Genomic DNA, 25477 nt, shown 5'->3' on the forward strand with positions numbered 1-25477 from the left:
TTTAAATTAGGGACTAGGTATTACGATTTTCATATTCCTAACTTTTAAAATATCGTAAATGTACTGAATATTGTCTCTTAATTAAACCTATGCTCTTCCACTTGACTAATAATGACTAACTTAACAAGAATAAGGATCGAGAAGCCTAATAATATTAAAATATGGAGGTATCTAAAACGTTCGTAGTCCATCAACGTGTATGCCTTGTATACAGCGGGACAAACCAGTTCACGAACACGTGCGTTCTGATCGTGACTTCCATGTTATTTCATTTGTATGGGCCGAGATATTTTGTTACTATTTAGGTTTAGGGATGATTTATTACTGGGTGTCGGATCCTAGCAATGTACGGGCAACTAGTGTTCCTAGGGGTCAGCGAACTTTGACTTTTGTCACTTGTAAGAAACTCGAGACATTCAAAAGTTTTATTTATTATTATATTCTTGATATTTATAATGGTAGGTTAATATTTTAAAAATATATAATAATATAAATAAATGAGAATGACTAACATTTACTAAATTTGATAAGAAATAATTGTAAAAGTAACAAAACTTCATTTTAAATAATACATGTATGTGTACTGTGTATAATTTTCATTTGAATCAGGTCACATACACTTACGGTATTCGATATGTCTATGGAGTGCGAGAGGGGCATACCGTTTTAGTTAAATGGGTTAAATTGCTTAATGCCGGGGTCCCGGGTTCACGCGTTATCTAATGAACCGAAGTATTCGCATAATGGCTTAATTGAAAATTGTGATGAAACTACACAGTAAATGAATATTACATTAATATTTACTTCGCCTGATTTATTATAATTATAATAAAAACCAAAACATTACGCAGGTCATTTATTATGGCGATATACCAAAGATCAATGCTCTTTTAATATTGTTAACAAGGACGCCAGTTTTAAAAAAATATCAACGTAGCTAATAAATGTAGAATAAATTCCGATTTCTGTTTTAAGTAGTAAAACGTTTATCTTAAATATATACTATATACAAAATATTTTATCGTCTCTTAATATAGAGTGCTTATTTTCGATAATTCCAAAATTTCATTACGAGCAATTAAGTATATGATGCATAATAATTGGTAAAATATACCTCAAATGCCATCAAAACTGGTTGCAATCCAAATTTATATCGTAAATACCTCAAATTACGTTTACCGCAAAAAAATACGCGGTAATCATTAATTTGCTGGTCTTAACATTTTTCACAAATTGAGACCTTAATCTTTAGTCGTTTCAAATGTCTTGTATAAAATGGCCTCACTTTATACTGATGATTCCTGGGCAATTAGACACACTGCACCTGCTTGAAATTATACACATAGCTTTAAACAAGACAAGTTTCTTTAAAAGTTATTCAGCTCCGTTCTTATGAATAAGGCATCTACGGAACAGGTGTCTTGAAATATTACATAAATCCATATCATGTTTTCTACTTAATCTGTTCTGACGGTTACATTTTTTATCTGTTCATCTAATTTATAGATCCATTGAACAGTTGTCGATGCGAATTTGATTAGAGTTTAAACAAGCTTTATAACTAAAGGTGAATTACAGTTATATTACGTAACTTATAATATCTGCTGTTGGTATACCGTATACATATATTTAATATTATGAATTTTAACTTTTTAATTAATACAAATTCAAATATAAAAAGTTTGAGTAAATTACAATTACCATTACGCTTTCACTAGATCTTTCTATAATATGACAATATTAGAATGATAACCAAAATAATGAAATAAAATTATATAAATATTTTACATAAAAATGTATATCTTCCAAATAAAAAACAAATAAGTATACCTAGTGTTTGTTGCGTTAACTAAGAGATAAATTATAGTAGTGTTAGATTGTGAAGTAACGGTCGATATAGAAGCGTGACGGTGTGATGGACACCATTTCCTATAGGCGCTGCACGGCTGCATGTTCCCTGCATTCTTGGCACCGACATGAATAAGAAGAGCTTATTAAGTTTCATACAATCTCTTTGATCCAGAGTTCGCACAAGTAAAATTGATTGTAACAATATCTTCACAAGTGCCTGTCAATTTTTTAAAAACTAAACTTTTTTTGTAAGTAATCAAATAGAAAACATAATGACTATTTTAATAAAATAAATAAATTGTAAATATATTACAATAAATTTCTTTTCTTGTGACGCCGGGCGCAGGGGCACAAAAGTGCGACTAAACGCGACAAGTTGTAGGTTCGAATCTCACCCGAAAAGAATAAATATTTCATATTTTAATTTCTTTGCTCTGGCAACGAGATACTCGATACATTATACCTCTGGTGGCCAGTGGGAAACAAAAGTGTCATAATGGGAACCGAGCCCACTAGATTCCCAGGTTCCCTCTTCCTAAGCTGATATGTGCGGAATATAGTGCGAAGTAAAAAAAACTTTTTTATGGGCATAAATATATGTGTTTAAATTGCACATATTGTTTAGTTAATTTAAATATGAATACATTTTCGCAAACCCACAGTGACTGTCACTTCTGAGATGTAATGGTAAAGGTTGTTTGCACTCGCGTGTGGTCGCTTGCAACATACATTGCATTGCAACTGTAAAACTACACTTTCTTTCCCGGAGTTATTAAAAATTAAACGACAATATAATAAATTTTTAATGATGAAATTACGTTTCAACTCAGCTTGGGAATTGCTCTATGTACATTTATTTAAAGTGTATTTGTTATACATTCACCTAAAATTTTTAAGAGATTTTATGAAGTGACATTTTTAAAATTAAATAATTCCTTAATTAATTAAGAATTTTTAATTTTGAACCGACTTGTAGAAATTGATTTCTGAGATTATCGCGTTCAACTAAACAAACTTTTCAGCATTATAATATTAGTAAAGATAGTAAAATATACATATTTCTAATTATAATTTAAAATTCAATTCATATCGTAATATAACATTAACATATAATATAAAAATATATTTATAAAAAATAACGAGAGAAAGGTTTGATACTCACAATTATTATTATACAATTTCATTAAAATCTGTTCTTAATAACTATCATATGGCATTTATTTCAATTGATTTATTCATTAACGTACAGATAAGTGTTAAATGCAAATGTTAAGATTTTTTCATTTCCTTACTTGCCTTATTTGGAAATTCGAAGTATGTCGACCTCTCTTGATTCACTAAAATGATGATGGCAAGAAACATTTTGTAAAATTTATTTTTTATAAAAATATCGTATTTTCTTCTAAATGATTAAATTCATAATTTTTATGATTGGAATAAATTTGTAATTTACTAGAAATTTATATAAATGTTTATAAGAATTAAAATAAATTATTTAATATTCCCATAAATTTCAATTCATGTAGTTTATGTCACTACACCATATAGGTCTAAGTTGAAATTATTTGATTAAATATACTTTAATTATTTAATTAAATATTGAGATCATTCAAAGCAAGTAATATTCATATTATGCTTTTAAGGATAATCTCTCGCCATGCTCGAGGACAAAATGCTCTCTACCGCGTGTTTATTTCGGTGACAACTCTTTGTGGTTTCTTTGTTTTAACTCATTACTCATTATCCTAAGCAAGTCGTTGCCGATTTGGGTGGAAAACAAGAGCAAAATATTATGGCGCCAATACGGCGTTTTATGTATTCCGTAGACCGTCGAGTGTTTCAACGAGTTAATTTATTTATAATTTCACTTGCAACTTACTGTTATATTCGTCATTACTATTCTTATTGCAATATAGACAGTTTTAAAATGTTTAATGTGAATAATATTCATATTTAATTCATTTATAATGTAGAGAAAAGTTTAATAGTTTTAATTTACCATATTTATAATTAAGTCGATTATATAATAATTCAATTACTGTCTATTACAGCAGTTGGTAACACTGATAATTTCAATTATCTCCAGTTATGGCGCGAAAGATTGACATTTACTAGGTCACTTAATTTGGTCGGACGATCGTCTCCCTGTTATGACTCTATTAGTTAATTATTTGCGGCATAGTTATTTTGGTCGTGCAACACAGTGACGAATTTGTCATTTTAGCCTTTGTTTTTATATCATTTCCATTTATTTTATATTGTGGTTTAGTTTCTCAAGTACACTGTTAAAATGTAAAACAAAAACAATAAGACTAGTAATATTAATTTTGTAAACTAAAATTAGACATGCGAGTAATATACGCATTCTTCGTTATTATGTGTTGCAATAAATGTTCATATTTTGTTGGTTTCTTCACTCGGTTCATTCAGTTAATAAAGAGAACTCAGTGACTCTCCACTTTGTCGTATGTTTTTCTTGATTAAAAACATTTCTTTAATTTCTTTAAATGTTATACACGTAAAGTCTTCGCGTGCGATCTAAAAACTTGAAATAATTCTTTATAACTACTTTGTCAAATAAGGTATAAGTATTTAATTTACACAAAAACGTTTCTATATAAAAAAATGACAATAAATATATTAAAAAAAAACAATTATTAATAAATTTTCCTTGTGACCATAAAATAATGTAAAAACCATTGGTCACAAGAACAATTTTCTAGAAACAACGTTGAATATTGTTATCAGTATGTTATCATCACGTTATTGTGGCGATATGTGCATCAAGTGATCTGATATTAGTTACCCATTGATATCGAAATTTAATAAAACTATAAATTTCAAGCGTCATTGAAATATCTTAAGTGTAAGTGTAAGTGTTTATTTTAAGGCTTATCTATTTTTATGTACCTGTTGTTTAAAATTTCCTGTTAATTTATAGACTTTATTTACTTACAGCTTCAAATGAGAATTCTCGAAGTAACTGACTGCAGGTGCTGTGGGATCTAACACAAAGATAATATTTCAATTCGAAGCCGTAGTTCCTGAGATTACCGCAACAACCAAACGAACTATTAAGCATATTTTTATTGCTATTTAATCTAATTAAAATGTGTGTCTATGAATTTCAAATAATTTGGTATTAGGAAATTATTTGAATTTACTACTATTAATAGCAACGTAAAACAAAAACAACATACATTTTCCGAATTGTCTTGTGTTAATCATCTTATTTTCCACGTTGTGTCAAGAGCTTAACGTTACACAAGCATCGTGTATGTCATTTTCAATCGTGTCTTAGTTTGCCGGTTGTGACTGTGGATTAGCAGAACTGTATGAGTCACTACGACAATTATAAGTGGCCGTTGCAACCTGTTGCATAAGAGAATAAATAGAAAACAAACACTTTGCTGTAATATTATAGAGAAATGAAGGAATTAAATACAAACGAAATTCACATAAAAAATTAATTAATTTCAATTGTTTGTAAATTGTTTGTTTTCAAGGAAGTAAGGAAAAGATTAGGATTTACGAATTTAAACCCTTAGTGCGTCTTTAATATCATTTGTTTTTTTAAACATATTAGCTATTTGTAAAAAAAAAACTTGTGATACATAATAAAGAAGTTCAAATAACACGTAACATATCAAATTACTATCAAAATCAAGGGTATTAACGCAAGGCTGGTCAGTTAGCTACTTGGTTTCCTAATACAGTCTCACTTGAGTTGTTTGCCAATTGATAGGAACGAGAATGCCACCGCTTGTTTAGAGGACAAATCTATACTTCATTGATACTGTTTCAAGGTATTGTTTTAATACTCGGAAAAAAATAGTATAAATAATAGTGAAATATTTAGAGGCAATAAGTGTTAAATATGAAAGAAGTAGACCAAATATGTGGTTCCTAAACGGAAATATTTAAAAAAAATTTTGGAAATTAAATTTTATAAACTTTGATATTCTCTTTTGATTTCTTTTAAAGAATTTAGCACGGATATGACTAACTTACGTTATATGTATTACTTAAAACTCAAAACTCACAAACATTTTATCACGTGCAATCGACAAATTAAATTGCTAAATACGTTCTCATACTTACTTAACAGTGGATGTTAGAAATTGAATAACCTACTCCATAATGAAGAATAACGTAAGCCTTTAACGATAAGTGTGCCGAATTCTTATTATATTCTTACTTTAATTACTTTACTTATATTCTTACTTACTTAATCTTTTATTATTTACTAAAGCAATTTGGATGTAAGTTCAAATTGCATTCAACGAAAGGTTTTTTTTGCTGAACGAAATCTCACGTAATGTTAAAGACGTAATATAAGGCAAAAATATAGAAATATATTGACAAAGCGAATAATAAAAACAACACCTAGAAGATTTTATATTTTTTAATAATAGTATCGACTATAGAAACCAATAGCAGTGCTTTATTTCTGGTCACAAGCAGAGCTAGACCTAGAGATATAAGATATTTTATTACTATAGACTAATCATAACTTTTTGAAACTTACAAATTATAAAAGTTTAAAAATAGTTCGTTACTTGTAACCAAAGAAAATATATAAGACGTTTGAAAAAAAAACCAGTTATATGTTTTTAATTGGTTTGACCGGTTACTATGCAAAATCATCCAAGGCCGACATAAAAGTACTATCAAAATCCATTAAAAACATATTAAATATGAGTCGCCGTAACTAATTAGGGGTATGACAAAAAATAATTGTTTCGTACGCCGATAGCTTAGTAATTCTGACGCACGTCACTAGCGGACGTGACGTGAGTTAAGTATGTATAAGCTTTTTAAGCACGACTTAAGTCAGCGGATTTTATAATTGTTGACATTTCTCTGTATATGTTATACTGATGGATTGAAATTTGTTTTGTAATTTTAATTTATTTTTATGCATATAATCTATACTTATCCTTATTTATAACAGATAGCTATCTGTGCAATACATGGAAGATATATAAGAAAAAAAATTGCTGGCACTTAATAAACGTAATAGAACCAAAAATAATGATAATATTTTTTGTGCATTTGTTCACACGAATCTCAGAAATAGCTTATACTTATCATTATCATCATGATTTAGCATTTGGGAATTTTCACTGTAATGTTTTGGCTAGTGTACGTTTAATATTTGTTTTATTTCAACCGGACCATAAATAAAAAAAAAATTTTTTTTTTGCTGAAATAATAAAAGAAATTGTTTTTAAAGTGATATTATTATTAGAAAACGAAACTATTGCAGATTAGTAAACTAATAATTATGTAGTTCAACCGGGCGAAGCCGCGAGCGGGTGGCTAGTTAGAGATAAAATTAAATATCTATGTTATAAGTAAGTGAAGAAACTTGTGGATCATTTCGTACCAGTGACAAAATTGTGACAAACAATGCTGACTGTAATGAATAACTAGTGGGTAGTTTTATAGTTACAGTAGAGTTGTTACTTAGCTCCAATTCTTCAAGAAAAGGTCTCTGTTGACAAAGGTCATTAAGTATCCTTTGAGTACGGTTGCATTCACACCTTTATTTTCAACGAGTTTATAATTGGAGGAAAAAGTTCCACAATTTATTATTTCTTTGCTCTACAAAATTGTGCCACAGAATTTAGGTCAACATTTTCACTAAATATTCTTGGAAATAACATAAAGTAAACATAGAAAAAATATCGTTCATCTAACGATATTTTTCTTTGAATCAATTAAATAAGCTAAGCTTAGTATAAATACTACAAATATATTTTGGCTTAATCTTTCGGTTTAAAAAAAATATGTGGGCTTAAAATAAGAGCTTCATAAACAGAACTTATTCACTGGATTTTATCCTAAAAATGTTATATTATAATGACACTATCATATCATAAAAAATAAAACTTCGTATTTAAATACTTAAGTAAATTGAATATACAAAAAATAACTCAAAAGTGTAATAAACATAAAATTAAACACTCGTAGTGTACGACTTTTTTTATTCTGTCAGCTGTCAAGCATATTAAATTCATATTGAATACTTCACTACTACTAAGAAGGACGCCATGTATGGAGTGTTCGCGATATTGTCGAGTCGGTCGCGAGGGGAATCGCCAATAAGTTGATCCTTAAATGCGTTTCGAATGAATGATTAATGTGAGGATTACTTTTGGAACTGAACGTCTTTGTACCGAGTGCGTAATAATGGTAATCGCATATTTTGATATGACGTCCTCACCTCTGAACTTACGATTTCCCAGCATGTGGTACGTTTTAAAAAACAAGAATATTCTCATCTATTTTACTTTATATATGCCAAGATATACTACATAATTTGGTATTTTGCAGCACAACAAAAATGTTAAGATCTAAAAGTATCCTATTCTTCAAATTTTCTCGACTCTCAAGCCAACAGATCTAACTTGCAACGTACATTATATTAGATTTACTTACGTATTGTCTGTGCATAAGATATAAAAGGTCAATCACATTTATTATCTAATAAATATCATATAAAAAAATATGTATAATGAAATGGCTGTGCCGTAAAAAGTTATACTTAAATATAAATTTTTCAGAAATGTTGAACGTATATGAAAGTAATATTTAGCAACGTTATTTATCACTGTGCAACGTTCATGAGTTATAAATTACATAAAATGGTATTCAGTTTGCTGTAAAATTTTCTCATTATGATTTATATAGAATATTTTAAGCTTGATACTTAAAGAAATAAAGTGTGTCATGAATGTGAGTCAGAGTTACTCGTGTTAAATAAAACTTAACGTGCCCATATTTTTTACATATTCCGGAAAAAGTTAAATATTTATATTCTTTACGTATCATGAAATTGCTTTATAAGTAAAACGATTGAATATTTTATATCATTAAACATAATTAATTATAAATTAATCTAATTATAATTTTTAACTTATTATTTACATACAGAAAAATATTACGTGATAACGTTAAACGCCAGTTTTCGAGTGAAATTCCTTTATTTAAATATATTATTATATATTTCCTCATTTAAATTGAATAAATTTTTTTTTTAGCTTGGTATGAAATAAAGATTTTTTATTTTAGATTAATTATATATATTTATTTTATATGTGCCAATACAAATCTATGCAATATATTAAAATTCTTAAAACAAAAGCAAGTAATATTACTTTTAAATATTTAAAACATGGTCTTCTAATATAAGGAGTCATCACAATTAAACGTATGGTATTATTAGTCGTAAACATGCACCGCTATAGTTAGTGGTTGCATTTTTAAGGATTCAACCAGTTGCATTCACTAACAGTATTGTGCCATTTATTTTATATAATATGAGGCCATCAAGGCAAAGCGAAGCGTAGAGTTCTGCAACTTAACACGCAATGCTTCAAGAAATCCGCGGAAAGTGGAGAACGGAGTGCCTTAACACTAGATTCCCAAGTTTCTTCTACTTGTCCTGCTTTATGCGATATACAGCCTGAAGCTAAAATAAATAAGTAAGTAAATATCTTAACAATTTTACATCTATTGCAGTTTTCAAAATTAATAATATATCTATTATTTGCTTTTATGTAGCTATTGCACATTTGACTTCTCTGGTAATTCTTCACGGCGTGAATTCTTCGTTGATTCGTGGTTAATGGAGATTGTTATAATAGGTGTGTGTTATTGATATTTCTTAGAATTACTGTGACAGTGATAGAAGGTATCTTATCTACAAGGTTATGATAAAACGCATTCAGTAACTATGTGTCTTTTGGAATTATATACATATCACCTTCATCCACTCATGTTATCAATTGTATTTTGAGATTTCACTTTTCCTTTATAATTATGCCCCATGCCACACAATATGTGGCTTGCTGTTATCCACGTGAAGCAGGAGTCTACGCTTATTAATGTTCCATTTCTGAACAAAGGCTCGTGCCCTACTTGGGCAAAGAGATATGAGTACACCACACATTTTCAAATTGGTACGTACCTATACTAGTTTCTGTTTTAAAGATACAGAAGGTTTATTTTAGTATTAAATATGGTTAATATATTATCTATATAAAATCATAATTTAATTGACTAAAAAAGACTGAATCTATACTGAAAAAAAATTGTAATTATGAAATCTGTATAGGATCATATCTTAGGATCGAATAACTATCTTAGAGAAATACTTATTTTCAAGTATCCTGTTTATGAATGTAAGCTGTTTTATACTAAGACAGATACGTAAAGATGGCTTCGGAATAAACTTCCTTTTTTATGTCACCATTAAAATTTATTAACATGTTTGAATCACTTTATTTCTTGGTAATCTTGATTTTAAAATATTTATGTAATGGATAGGCCTCCAGAGATATAATCACTACCTCACTGCACACTGTACGTGTTTTTTTTTCTATTTGTTCCAAGATCTTCGTATTTATATAATATATCCACTCCTTATAGACATTAACTTTAATTAATTATTAATATTATTTCGTATGTTTTGTATGTGTTTTAAAGTTGTTCCTGTCTGAATTATTTACTATAGCCTCTTAAAATACTTTTTAATTTCCATGCAATCAAAAACAATCACAAATTGATAGTAGGTACCTATCAGTATTTAAGTATGATACATTAGGAAAAGGTCTGAAAATAATATTAGTTATCTGTGAGCTGGTTTGATTATCTATATATGGCGCCAACCAGTTTTTCTACACGCAACAACACAATGAACTTGAAAAGCTTGACTCAGAAGGTTACCTTTTATTAATTGTACTTAAATATATGGAATTATATATATTTATTAAGATATATATAGATAAATGGACAAAAGAGTTAATTACCATATCTAATATGTTATCTACACGATAATTTTAGAAACTTAAACAAAATTTTGTCAATAAGATAAAAATAGAAAATCTTTCATTACAATTAATATGCTAAGTACAATATGCTATTTGAGTATGAAAAAACAAAACAAGTACAGTAATATTAGGACATGTATGATGTAGCTAACAATTATCTTATCGTCGAAATTACTCAGACGTTGCTATCGTTAAGTATGCCCGAATAACCATTTTCGGTTCATAACACCACATATGTAACATTACATAAAGATGTCTAGACTGGAATTTATATTAAATAACCTCAGTAAATACATTTCATATAATACACATTTAAATTTTAAATATAATTTAGAAAAGAATTCTATTTTCTTAGAATAAAGTATTTGTATTAATTTATTTGTTGTAATTTTTTTTGTGTAAAATGACAGTGTTTTATTACATGAGGTGCAAATTAAAAAAAATAATAATTCGCTCCCATTACAGTAATATTGTTTGTAATACGAGCTATTTACTTCGTATTGCTTACGTCCATTTAAATATTCCGTTCAGGCTCACTATCACATTTCCATGCTACTTGAAATAGAAATTCTTTTCAAAAACAATTTTCTGTATGTATATTATCTACGAGTATATTGGGAATTCGGTAGGTTTAATTTTCTGTAGGTAAGTCACTCCCTTATGCCCCTGCGTAACGACGGCCTCATTCATTTACTAATTTCTCGAAATATTATAAGTATTTCGAGAAATGACTAAATAAACGTGTAGGTAACTAGAATAGATTGTACACAATTAACAAAACTAAATGAAGTAAATCGTCAGGTGGTATTGAACTGCCACCTGCGATAAAACTAGTCTTGAGCATTTAACTATATTTCTACAATAATTTTAAAATGCCAATTAGTTTTACACCTGCAGCTAAGTTTCTAATGAACAAAATACAGATGAATGTTCTTTGTACTTATAATAATAAACAAATTTATGTTAAGCATGCTTTTGCAATTTATATTTATGTTAAAAAAAATGTTGGAACGAAGTTATATATCAATAATCAGCCCCAATCTGGGAAGGAAAACGAAAAAAGAATTTATAAATTAAAAAGATTTTTGAAATAGTTTTTTTACAAAGTCTAAGCATAAATTATAATTAACATACTTATTTGGCATCTGTGACATTAAAAGCTTTACTTTAAAAGGCATCATCGTAGGTGGTATTAATGTATGAGTTATTACTTAAGTATTAAGAATGAGTGAGTTACGAGAAAAAATAGGTTGTATTACATGATTGGCTTAGATCGCCTAATTTGGTATCGAGAAACTTCCATGTAATTAATCCAACTTTATAGGTTATAATTTTATCGAAGGACCTATGATTATCGTTTTTCCTACATCATTCGTATAAGTTGCTTGTCTATAACAATTCTATTACTTTTATTTATTGCAAAATACCATTTTTTTATTTATCCTTGTTTTAAATAATTTTCCTTAATTAAATTGAAATAAATCGTAATAACAATAAACTTAGTTTAAATAGAAAGTTTAAATTTAATACCTATTAAATAAACCATAGTTCTTTTTTCATTACTTATTATTTAAGAATTAATATAAACTTTATTATTACAATTAATTGCACTTTTTTATCTGTGGTTAGTGTTATTGGTTCATTAGGTCTAAAAATAAGCCAGTCCTACTTTATTAAAAGTAATGAATAAGGCAGCGTTTATTGACCTCAGTCCGATTGATAAAGCTATACTTTAACCTATACTTATATAGAATGATATATATAATGTATTTAATTTTACAAGGCTAACATATACATACAATAGAGCCTACGTGTCCATTTTAAAACTCATTATAAAAGAAGCGTGCTATATTTTTCTATTATCTACTTATAAATTGTATTAATTATTATTTTAGTAATTGTTGTTCTTTGATTTTGCGAATATTTGATATTTACTTACATTTTGGTAGATGCTACACTATTTTGACAGATTGTTCCCAACTGCGTCACGAAATTTATTATGGATTGTATTTTTATCTCATCTTTATATCAAATATTATTTACAATTAAGTTTACCTAATTATATAATTCTGTTATTTAAAATTTTATAAATTTCCTTAAAATCCATCAAAATATTTGTGTCTTATAATTTTTTTTTATCGTAAGAAACTTTGGCAAAAAGTTTTAAAAATAATACGACTAATGATACCATAAAATTTTAATCATTAGAATTTCTTAAAATAAGTACAATTTACATTAGTAGGAAATATTCCCGCTATATACATAAACAAATAGCACTCTGGGACAATGATGTGTAAACAAGGCTTTGCCAATAGCAAGAGTTCTGCGCGTTATATGACATGTTTATAAACATCTGCTCATATCGATGGTAATGGAAACAAAACGAAGAGATGGATGGTTGCTAAAATTATATATATGAAGGATAAGAATAACATACGACATAAGTACTCTCATAAGTAAGTACTAACTAAATTTAAATGAAATAAGATGAATTCATGTATTAAATAGTGTCATTCTTAAATTTCTGGTGTTTAATAAGATGTTTTATAACATACCATGGACTTAAGAATGGGTTATAGTTATTTAATTTCTTCCCACGTTGTAATATGGACCATACTATTGACCATACTAAAACGAGGTTGGGACTGAAAAATAAATAATGTGGTCAAATATTCAGGTAAAGTGATAATATCTGCTAAAATCAATGACAGCTTACCTACGCGTAAAGGTAAGTGTAAATAATAATGTACTGTTATTACTTACAATTTATAAATTAAATTATAAAAGCTTTTATAAAAAAAATGAGGAAATGAATAATTTGTGTAACCGTGTTGTAATATTTTATATAGATACTTATAATACTTAGGTATATTTATAAATGTAAGGAAATAATCAAAGAAGCGAAGTTGATTGACATTTAACTATGTCTTGTTAGGTCGAGGCTCCTCACATTTGCAGAACGAAGACCTAATTCCACTTAACCTATTCACCTATGGGACGATAAAACAATGTAGGTATACGGGTAAAAGTTGTCACTTTAATGAACCTACAATATATTTATATAGACTTCTTTCTTAATTAAAATGGCTATTAAATTTGTAACTAATATTTATAATAAATTTTAATGATGGTTATTTTTGCTCAGTGCAGTGGACAATGACTACTGTTGGCTAAGTACAAAAAATATCGAAATATTTACTTAACTAACCGAACATACATCAATATACTTATGATAGGGGATAATCAGAAAACAAGATGGGTAACCAAGTTTTAGTTTCTTGTTCTTGTTAGTCTATTAACCTTGAACTATAAAAAGTAAAAACTAATTATAAAAATGTCTGATTATAATATTCTCATTCTCACTTCTCACTGTGCATAAAAAATACATTTAAAAATAAAATAAATACCGAAGAAACGGTATCAGTTAAGACGAAGAAAGTTTCATAAATAACCTCGATAGTGACAAGGTAATATTTCAGTTAGTAAATTATATGGTTGGGTTTTAATTCACGCCGTCAATGCACGGAAAGGATGTTCTGATAAACGAGAAATATTGCTGTGCTTTAATCATTAGTAATCGCATTGGACGGACCGCACTTCACTTTATATACGAATTAATTAAAGATTTTCAATTGAAGATATCAATAGAATAACTTACCTACCTTTTTTCTCTTCTGTTACTAGATAAGTAGCTTATTTATGCTTTAACTGGCCTTAAATTTAATTGGTTTTACGTTAATTACAGTCTATACAGGATTTAATCTAATCTAAAAATGGGAAACGGAGTGTCTTAACACTATGTTCCCTCTGAACACCCTGCTGTATGCAGGATACTGAGATACCGAATTTAATTTTGAGGATGAAAGGGTAAGGGTAAAAATATAGTTAAAGGTGAGCAAAATTCTCATATTAAATAACGAATGATAGTGACTATATTTTATTATATACACTGACTATATCGTAAACGTCTGTATTCTCAAAAGTAATTTATTTTCTAGACCTTTTTTAAATCTCAAATTTCACTTCCGAGTTCCGGAACTACATAATTCCTACATTTATTTCTCTGTTATCGCACTTTATCTCTTTATATTGTTTTCCTTTCTGTCCTTATTGTTGTGTTATTCACGTCCGTCTGGGTGTTGAACAATAAATTTCAATTCTTAATCTTTATTGAAATTATTCAAATATAACTTATTTTCCGTATCTACTTTACTCGTAACCACCTACTATATAACGAATAAAAAAATGCGCGAGGCTAAAAATGCGAGTGAGGATCGAACCTACAACTATCGTGTTAAAAATAAATGTATATTTATGACTTCATCAATATAAATATACTTATGTATTAAATAATGATTTAAGATATCTTTTTGAAAGTATTCATTTAGAGAGTAACGTAAATTTTTCGTTTAACTTTTAAGTATTCAATAAAATTGTTTTGTATAAGGGTATATAATGAGAAAACTTTATTACAAGTTGCATAGTAAGCAACTGACTTAAATGCCTTATCACGACCGTCTGGAGTCAATAGAACCTTAACAAAGCTGGCAAGCACATTTGATTGTATCTTATCCTTTCTAAAATAAGGTTCATTTTAGTTTAACACGAAAACTTATTACTTTGTCTGAGATACTGTAAGGTCATTCTCCCGTCGCCTTCACAGGACTAGCGAGCCAGGTACAAAATTATTCATTGCTTGCAAAATTTTAAATGCGGCGGGAATATAATTAAAATGAATATGTAAATGTTTACAAACTACAAAGTTCTGAATATGGTGGAGGAATTTTTAATTTCTTGTTTTTCGAATCGAATATACATATATTTAAATATTTTATAGATAATGAACAGATGGACAGATAATAAATAGTTTATTTTTTTATAAAAGAAAATAATGAAGCTTAAAAGATAACTAAGTTGCGACATTATTTATGATATTAAAATTAAAACCATAAACAACAATTTTAACGAATTGCTAAAAATGTTTAATACGAGGAACGCTACAAAAGAAAGTAAAAATTGCGTGATAAATTTTAACAACGTAACTTATAAAATCGATTAAAATATTTCATGCGAATATTTGAAAAGGTCACATTAAGTAACGTGATTTATATCGCGATTAACCAGTTTGTACAGATTTATATGCATAATTAAAATGAAATCAATGTGAGAAAGTGTAAAACATAATTATTTACCTCAAAGCTGTGTAAATGTGTAGATAATGACATATTTGTGAAAAAAATGACTGAATAACTTTAATTAGCCCCAAACGTTTAAAGAACATTTTTATTAATACTAAATATCAAACGTAATTAAGAACATCGAAGTCGTGGCTGAACGTAGCGCAATTGAGACGCGTCCACAACCATATGGGACATGTGGATCCATATCATTTATTGGGTTTTGTAGAATTTAAAATTGCATTTTAACCGGTTTAGATAAAGTGCAAAGTTAAGATCCGCCACCCTACAACATACCTATACATTAATTTTCTAAAAACTAGATATGTTTTCAATTCTTAGTAGAATGTAATAATTAAAAAGTTTAAATAAACAAATAGCACTATCTCGACGTTGCCTATACACACAAACATTCTATGGAAGCATAAAGTAATCTGCTTTGCGCAAGAGATAACGCTATGTCTACTGACATTGAATGCTGCTATGGTGGTCATAACGTGTTTACCTTAAAGCATTTTTTTTTAGCTTCACTCTGTAACTCCACGTGTAGATGGGTAGGCAGAGGAAGCCTAGAGTTAAGACGCTCTGCTCCCTATTTTCCGCCGAATTCTGAAGGCATTGTGTTGGGTGGTAGAACTTAACGCCGCGCTCTGCCTGTAAACCAGGGCGAAGAAATGAAAATATTAAATATTGAATCTCCTCGGGTGGGAATCGAACCCACACTAGCCGCGTTTTCAGTCACGACTGGCCTTAATCATATGTTTTATAGTTTAATTATAAATTTATAAGTAAAACGATATTTATTCTTACGATTAGTTTTTTTTAACTCATAATATGCATATGAGGTAACTGAACCGTATTTTATTGCTAGACTGTCTGTCTTTGCAATCATTTGATATGCAAATGGCAGAAAATATGCCTCAACATGCCTCGTTAAAGTACAAACAAGTTTATAAACAAAAAGCAGGATGCTCGTCTCACCCGCTACCTGCATCCGGACTAACTATTACATTACACACCTAACATATCACTCAAATTATATACATTTCTTGTTTGTTTTAGCATTTTTGTACTAAATTCTTGTATAGCAGCCAATGCATAAGCCACACATAATGAAGAGCATTTTTTTATGTAAATATACATATTGAGGGAAACAGAGCGAAACATGTGAGTAGGGTTCTCGTGACTCGAGGAAAATAGGAGATTGTATGAATTTAGAAAAGTGGTGATATTAATAAATGTAATGTAAATGTTAAATGCATTGCAGGTGTACATTTAAACTATGCGCCAAAACAAAACTACATTCAAAAGGTAGCCTAATTATACAGGCCTCTCTCACCCTCCAACTCATTACCATCTTTCCTCCTTACCAACTCCTTACCTTCGCAAAAAACCTCATAAAATTATTGTATCATTATTCAGTTACGTTACGATGAAAGGTTTCTCACGTTGCGGTCAGGTTCTTTTTGAAGTTTTAGGGCCTCTATAGCAAATTTAATGTGATTTTTTTATAAGTAATATAAAGTTGGTAATGAAACGAGCCGGTCGTTCGCCCAACCGACACGTCTGCTCAAAAAATGCAATATCACGTATCGGCCCCTACATACTGCGCTCGCTTTGAAACATTTATAAAATAATAAATGTTATATGTTCAGTAATGTTTAGTGGATACGGTACTTTAAAGATTGAAAACTAGACTAAAAAATCTAGTAAGAGTAAAATATATAAACCTACCTTGCTATATAAGGCATACAGCGTGAAGCTGATAAAAAAATATTAAAGATCTTTTCATACATAACAGTTTTGTTCACATTGTAAGAAATGGAGTGGATTGTTGTCAACCAAATTCTTTTTTCGAAAAGCAGGTTCTGTTTTTTTCATGTTTGTTAGTGTTATATTTCTTGCCTCAGGACTTAATATGTCTATATTATAATTAATACCATTTTAGAAAACATTAGTAAGTAAAACAATTGTTCCGTTGCGGCGCCGATCATAATTGTTTACCGTTAATTAATTGTTAATTAAGTTAGTCACGGGATAATAATTAATAATTGAACGAACATTACACTCCTACAGTTATATTTACGGATGAAATGATACTTTGATACGGAAGCTGTATCCCGCACTCAGCAGGGTAGGCAGAGGGAACCTAGTGAAAACATCCCCACTCTCAGCTGATTTCTGGAGGCATTATGTGTTGAGTGGTGAAACTTAACGTCATTATACATATTGTTATATATTTTACCATAATTGGTGAGGATTTACACTATAATGCCGGTCGCGGTTCTTTCTCTATCCAATCTCATACTATATATGAGAAATATTCTTATATGCGTGATTGGATCGGAGCTCGACCGGAACGGTAGTATGAATGCTCTCATTGTTTCTCATATAAGATTTTTTTTAAAAGTCGAGTCGACTTATATGTATTCTGTATAGATATTTCCTATTGCTTACTTCCTATCAGTGCAATTTCAAGTTTTATCTTTAGATTGATACCAATGTAGCACACTTGCGTCTTCATTTATTATTTTTTTAGCTTCACGTCGTATCCCGCACATAGGTTTGGGGTAGGTAGAAGAAACCTAGGAACCTATTGTGAAAATAATCCGTTTCCGTTAATACACTTCCGTTCCTCATTTTCCGCCGAATTCTGGAAGCAATGCCTTTTGAGTGGCGAAACTCAACGCCGTACGTTGCATCGTTACCAGAGCAAGAAAAATGAAAATATTAAATATTTCATTTCCTTGAGTGAGAATGGAACCCACAACGTGACGTGTTTACAGCCGCACGCTTGTGCCCCTGCTCCATGTCTGGCTTGACTCACTGGTTGCGACGAATTGTATCGTACAGGGAATTTAAAAGTTAAAGGATTTTTTATACTTATATTATGGATGTTTCTAAGGTCAAGTTAGATTACAAATTGCCTAACTCTAAAAAATTAACTCTAATTAGCAAATCACTTATCATACACCGAAGTAAATATTTCAAATTATAATTATTTATTATCGGTCATTGGTTTTGGGAACAATTGTGTTTTTAATAGATATGTAGGCGTTTATCAAATCTAGTTCTTATTACAATTATACTTTGCTTTATCATAAAATTAATTAGTCATTAGTATAGGTAAATAATCATCGACATTTATTAGCTAAGAAATAAAGCGAAAAGACATGAATCGTTAATGGATTTTTAAGTTTTCATGTAGATGATTACAATTTACAACAGATTATTATAGTGCTAGTAATATCCGGCCAACATTATTTGTACCCAAAATCATCGTATTTGCACCGTTTTCATCAAATTATATATTTCACTTATTTAAAAAGAAAACAATGTAATCTTTGTGTCAATCTCGTCACTACCACGTCAAGTAATAAAAAAGATAAAAATTTAATACTAGAAAAAATATCATCAATCATTATTTTAATTACATTTATAATTATAATAATTATACGTATAATTTTAGTAAATAACATTTTTGAGAATGAATGAAAAATTATCACTCAGCGTACGTTTCATATTTAAGTGTATTTTTTTATTTTATTACTTTAGGAATAAAAATTCATGTCAACTTAAAGTATATAGAAATAAATATTTCGAAACGACACATCTCGTTATTCCATCGGTTGTTACAACATTCAATTATGTTTTCCACTTGGCAGTTTGCGTTAGTACCTCTGTCATTTTATATATTTTCTTGCTATTGTGTAAGCTGCATAGTGTATATTCTATATTCAAAGCTTAATTGACATACGCAGTAAAATATTTATTGTCAAGTTATAATTTATTATATTTTAAATATTAACTACACATTTATAAATGTTAATTTCATTTCATTTACTTTTATATTTTTTTTGAAGTAAAGTCAGGATAACTTTATGCACGTAGGTTTCTTATTTGATAAAAAAACACGATACTTATGAAGTTAAATATAGTAAATTTAGACTTCCCCCATTTAAATTTTACTATTACTTGGTGCAAAGTATAGAAATAAACCTATATTATCGACTATATATTATAAATAAACGTATATTTACTTTTGAATAGCTATTAATAGGCTTCAATTGTAAATATTATTTGTACATAATATATGTATACAAGAGAAAAACCACATTTAGTTTTGTTTTGTGAAGTAATCGTAATTTAAATACACAATCTGAAAAATCATAACTATTTTAACTTTCTAATATTTCATTGTATTTAAAACATGTTCTTATTGTATTTCATTTTGTGTTCCAGTTGTGGTGGATGTTGATGATCGGCCGGTTTGCGTTGAAATCTGTGATACTGCGGGTCAGGTACGAAATAAACATTTATTTTAAATATATTTATATTATAATAAGTTACTTGTACATATCAAATTTAAAGTGTTATAAAGCAAGGTAGAAAAATATAAATTTATATTATTAAAATAAAATGTAAATGTAGGTAGGTAGGATATACGAAATTAATTGGCTACCCCGCTTCTATGAATTAAAAGAGGCGCTACGCTTTTTTATACGTTATATTATATAAAAAATATATTTCCTCTTTACACTAGAACGGATTTTTGTAACATCTGTTGTTGTTTTTTTTTAAAGACAATATGATGTTCTCGCAAGACAACTGAGTATTTTTCTTAGAGATTCTATCTCTAACAAAAGTACTAATATTAAAAATAATATAGAATTGGACACCTTAAAAAAATTATCAAACCCTTTGCCATCTATGATTATTTCAATATAAGCTCTTTTCTGCCCCTCAATTTTAAATGTGCGTTAAGTATGTGTAAAAAAACTCTTTAAATCCATTCCGGTCGGAACTTCCTTAAATATTGAAGATTTGCTAATAAATTCTTTTTTTATATACTAAATGAAATTTATTTTATACGCCTCGAGTCTCACAGTAAAAAACGATCACACATTGCTATTGTATCACCTGCTTCGCAACTGCCAGAAATCCCACGTTCGCACCGAAAAAGCACGTGCATCATTGTCATTGAATGGACCGATTATATTTTTTTAAATTTCTATTACAAAGATTTATATTTCTCACAGTTTCTCTACCTGAAATAGGCCGGTTATATATAGAAATTCCGATTATTTTGTAGTAAGTGACATTGTCTTTATACCGTTTATTTATTTAAAAATTATGCTAAATATATAAAACGTACATATGTATATAAATAGGTATTGCAGTATAACCTAATAATGATTTTATACTTGAAATCATTCACCCATTAGTTTTTCTGCGTATTTAAATTTGTATTTTTTTAATTATCGTCCACAAAAATTGGATAAAAAATTATATTATAAATCCAAAGTGAAACAAATAAAAACATTTTTTTTTCTTATTATCTTACGTCGTTATACCTTTTATCTTTCGGGTTTATTAAGGCTTAACTTTTAAATGGATGAGAGATAATTGCTTATCTAAATCGTATGAGACTTTTTTTTGTAAAATGTCAAATACTGGAGGCAAATATTAAAAAGCGAATTGAGTGTGAAACGTACCATTTAAAAATAAATAGTCGACGTCATTTCTTAGAAAGTAACCTCTGACGGTCTTGATAAGAGTGGTAATTAAGGATTGTTGTGATGCTTCTTCAAGGTTTACACACTAGGGATAAAATTGACAAACGTAATATTTACAATATACTTATGGACATTAAAAGGGTTCTGATTAACTATTTACATAGATGATGATATGAAAATTTGGTGCGTTCCAATCAGTTGAAATATGAATTCAAACAGAACGTGGAGGATGGAGTGTCTTGATAATGGGTTCTCTCTGCCTGCTCTGCGTACGTGGCGTACAGCTGGAAGCTCACAAATAAAACTATATATCCTTAAATAATTAACTCTTTTCTCTAATTATAGATTAGAATCAAATGTATAAGATGCTATTTGAATTAGTATATACAGTTTTGTATACATTTTTTTAAAATTATTAATAAAGCCTATATGATAGATAATACGTACACAATGGTGTCTAAATCTGTTAGAGGAACTCTACCATAAAGCGGCTGTAAACTCTAACATATATAACTTTATTGCCAATTTGACAAACGCTTGACAAAGTAATAATACTACCTAAAGCAAGAAAGTTGATTTTCTAACAGCAATTTTATGTTCTTGTCTTTTAATATTTAAGGTACGTATAACATTTTCTTTCATTTTCAAAGGTAAAGTACTCTTTCAAAAATAAAACATATCTATGTACATATACATATATGTTTTAACAACGTAGGCATATTAAGAGATTAGAGGATATTTTTTATGTATGTTTTCTAAGTACTAAGTATGTATATTACGTTTAAAATTGTTGTCACACCAATAATGATACCATTCACGTAAGTATATTAAGTATTTGCTTATGATAATGTCTAAGAATGAAAAAAAAATATAATTAGTTATGTCCTACTAAACTGTCATAAAAGCCTCGACAGTACATTGAAAATGTTTTTCAATAGCGACAAACAAAATTAGGCCTCGGTGACATTTCACGTCTAAATGAGGTTAATGTTAGGAAGAGGATACATTAAAATAGCGACACCTTAATCCCTTAATAGACGCCGGCAGGCTTTATGGCCTTATAAAACATGTAGATATATCAAGGTACATTCCTCGAAAACATTCCCTCGACAGCATTAATTGGAGATATGCCATAAATTATAAAATTAATTAATTCATTCATGAATATTATCAAGATCTAGAGTTTTTAGCGTTTGTCTCCAAATATAGCGCTATAGTTTTTTTAAGAACAAAAATGACTTAGTGTTACCTGCATTTACCTCGTGAGTAATCCTATCGCGTTGCAGGATGAGGAGCTCAGAACAGTGCCTGTGACTTTCGAAGTAGATCTAAGGGGCCCTTTGAAATGCGTTTTAACAATCAATTCACAACGAAAAGGAATTGATCGTTAGAACGCATTACTATAATACTTATGAAATTACGATAATTGCAAAAAAAACTTATTTTTTTGACTTCGCTAATTTTTATGTTTACCTCAACTTCCGACTCAAACTTATGTACTTAAGTACTGCAAATTTTCAAAGTAATACTTGTTTAAATATTACAAAAACATACATATTGAACATGTGGATACGTGAGACACATTCAATAAGTTAAAAATAGGTACAGATTTACACGGTTTATAAATTATTAATAATTATATTGTGTATTTTTATTTATCTGTGCCCAAAAATACATTAAATTAGATTAAAATCTCGATTTAGAACACTAAGTAAATACATAGACCTACATATAAATGTTCACTTATTAATCTACAGTCTACACCAACAGTTACGCGTTATACATGCGACAGTGATTTGCAAAGGACTGTTATTATACTATAAACAACATGCAAGTTAAAATTACGCAGCGCAAAATTAGTGAAATTATCTTTAAAACCATTTATTTAGACTTCAGGGAAAGATAAAATCCGTGTTAACATAAACTTGCAAATTGCAATTATATTGCAATTGATGCTTGCTACGCTGTGCTAGTGTACAAGATATAATTTTATTACTATGTCTTTTAGGTAATTATTTATAAATTGTATAGATATTTATCAAAGTTCTAAGTAGTGTTCACCAAGTACGTAGGATGATCATTGCAAAAGTTAAGGGAGGATTCACACTAGAGTGCCTATTACGGTTCGTTCTCGGTCTGTTATTATTGTATGAGAAATATTGTTTTATGCGTGATTGAAATGGATCTTTGCCGGAACAGTAATTTGCTTTCATTGTTTCTTATATAAGAATATTTTAAGAGACGGAGATGTATAGTGTGAATCCTACATATATGTGTCTTTTCTATTGACTTAAATTTTCTAAAATATTTAAAATTATTATAGTTATTGAAAACGGATAAATTAAGTATTTTAATATTTTCCTTATAGCGAAACATTGTAGTTCTGTCCAATTTTTAAATTCACTCATACATGAAGTAATTGAGTTGAGTACGTACATATATCGCGTTATGACGTTTCAAGGACTTGTATCCCACTAGAATGCACTTTGGATTAATATATCCTGCCTCGCAGTCTCCTATATCTACAACGCTAACCTTGCTCTTCCTGTCGTTGCGTCCGTGAATGCCGATTTCGATCTTGATGGATCGTGCACATATAAAATCTTTGCTAAAATATGTTATAAATCAATCATGTATTATATTTTATTGTCTATCTAATACTCAACAATGTCTCAAAATCGGGTAAAAAGTGGTGAGCCGAGATTTTCTCTGCCTCTCTTGTATATCCGGTGTACAGCCTAAAGCTCATTAGCTCAACTTAACTAAATATTGAACCTATTAAAATTTTCACAGACAATATTTTTTCAAGTATTTAACCTATACAAAAATAAAGATTAAATTCCAAAAAAAAGAAATTAGCTTAATGTTGTGAATAAATATAACAGCATCTGGGTTTGCACTTACATGTAATTGTTTGCTCTTGTCTTCATATTGCAAGCGTTAATGAACGATTGTGTACTTAGTTAGTATTATATTAGTTTAGTATTATAAAGCAAAATATCATCTGTCATGGATTCGTGGCACCCAAAAGTGGATATTCAATTGTTGGTATGTCTGAAGCAACTTTCACTGGACTGTGGACAGTTTAGTTACCGTAGACACTCTAAATTGTATTGTACTCGAATAAATATTCGTGACTCATTTGCATATTTGATTAAGTAAGATAAAAATCGTAGAGGCCAGGCCGTGATTTTTGCGCATATAGTAGAGCAGGCAGCTAAACAATAATTTAAAAATAAGCAAACTTTCACAAATCTCTTTCACAAAATAAAATCAATTAGACTATAACACTACTATAACAATTAACAGTAACTGTTACTTTATCCTAAGTCAATATTATTAAAATGTAGCTGTATTACGAAAAGTGACCACAAGTTCTCAGAATACATAATGAAGTTGTTTTAGGCATCATTAATAATACAATATCTTAATTTACAAAGTTATAATGATAATTGATATTTTATGTAGTTGAAATTTTGGATATACGGCTTCATCTTGAAATCTACTCAATGCACAATGTAATGAAATAAGGCGGAGAGTGGAGAACAGAGTATTCCATTCTACTTTGACATATGCAAAATACAGCGTGAAGCTAAGATATATTTTTACAATTATAACCATTAACATTTAAATTATATTATTCCAGGACTCCATGTCTGAACTCCGCGAGCTCTGCTACCCGGGCACTGACGTGCTGATGCTGTGTTTCTCCATAGTGCGACCAGAGACATTCCGATCGGTCGCCGAGCGGTGGACGCGCGCTGTCGCTAGTGTGAACGCGCCCTTAATACTCGTGGGTACTCAGAGTGACTTGGCACTGGACGGACGAGTGATACAAACGTTAAGGGTGGGTGTTAATACTTATATATTATGTATTTATTCTTAGGTGTCTAGGTATTTTCTTCTTTCTGTCGAGATTACAGGCGCATGTTGGGACCCCTGCTCCACCACTGGCCTCACATATACATGATAATAAATATACCTAATTTGTAGGATAAGATTATACACACTGTGCTACAGTAGCTATTTTCTCATTTTAATCCACAGACCGTGCTATTAACTTACCATAAACGACATAAAGATGTGAAAGTTAAAT

At 29.3% G+C, this 25477-nt stretch overlaps 2 protein-coding genes across 2 annotated transcripts in view; one reads left to right on the forward strand and one right to left on the reverse strand.

Annotated features, from left to right (window-relative positions):
- ko (Stork-head domain-containing protein knockout) overlaps nt 1–25477 on the reverse strand; it is a 375904-nt gene that overhangs the window by 342672 nt on the left and 7755 nt on the right. The window lies entirely within an intron of this gene.
- The window catches only part of LOC146532436 (uncharacterized), a 35783-nt gene that overhangs the window by 8403 nt on the left and 1903 nt on the right, over nt 1–25477 (forward strand). Inside the window, exons 2-3 of the mRNA XM_085195810.1 lie at nt 20108–20166; nt 25028–25228. Of these exons, the coding sequence (XP_085051936.1) occupies nt 20108–20166; nt 25028–25228 (260 nt within the window). The remainder of the gene's footprint in view (nt 1–20107; nt 20167–25027; nt 25229–25477) is intronic.

Source organism: Heliconius melpomene, chromosome 13 (assembly GCF_056956725.1).
Source record: "Heliconius melpomene rosina isolate 202511_hmr_F chromosome 13, ASM5695672v1, whole genome shotgun sequence".
In the NCBI taxonomy this organism is placed as follows: domain Eukaryota; kingdom Metazoa; phylum Arthropoda; class Insecta; order Lepidoptera; family Nymphalidae; genus Heliconius; species Heliconius melpomene.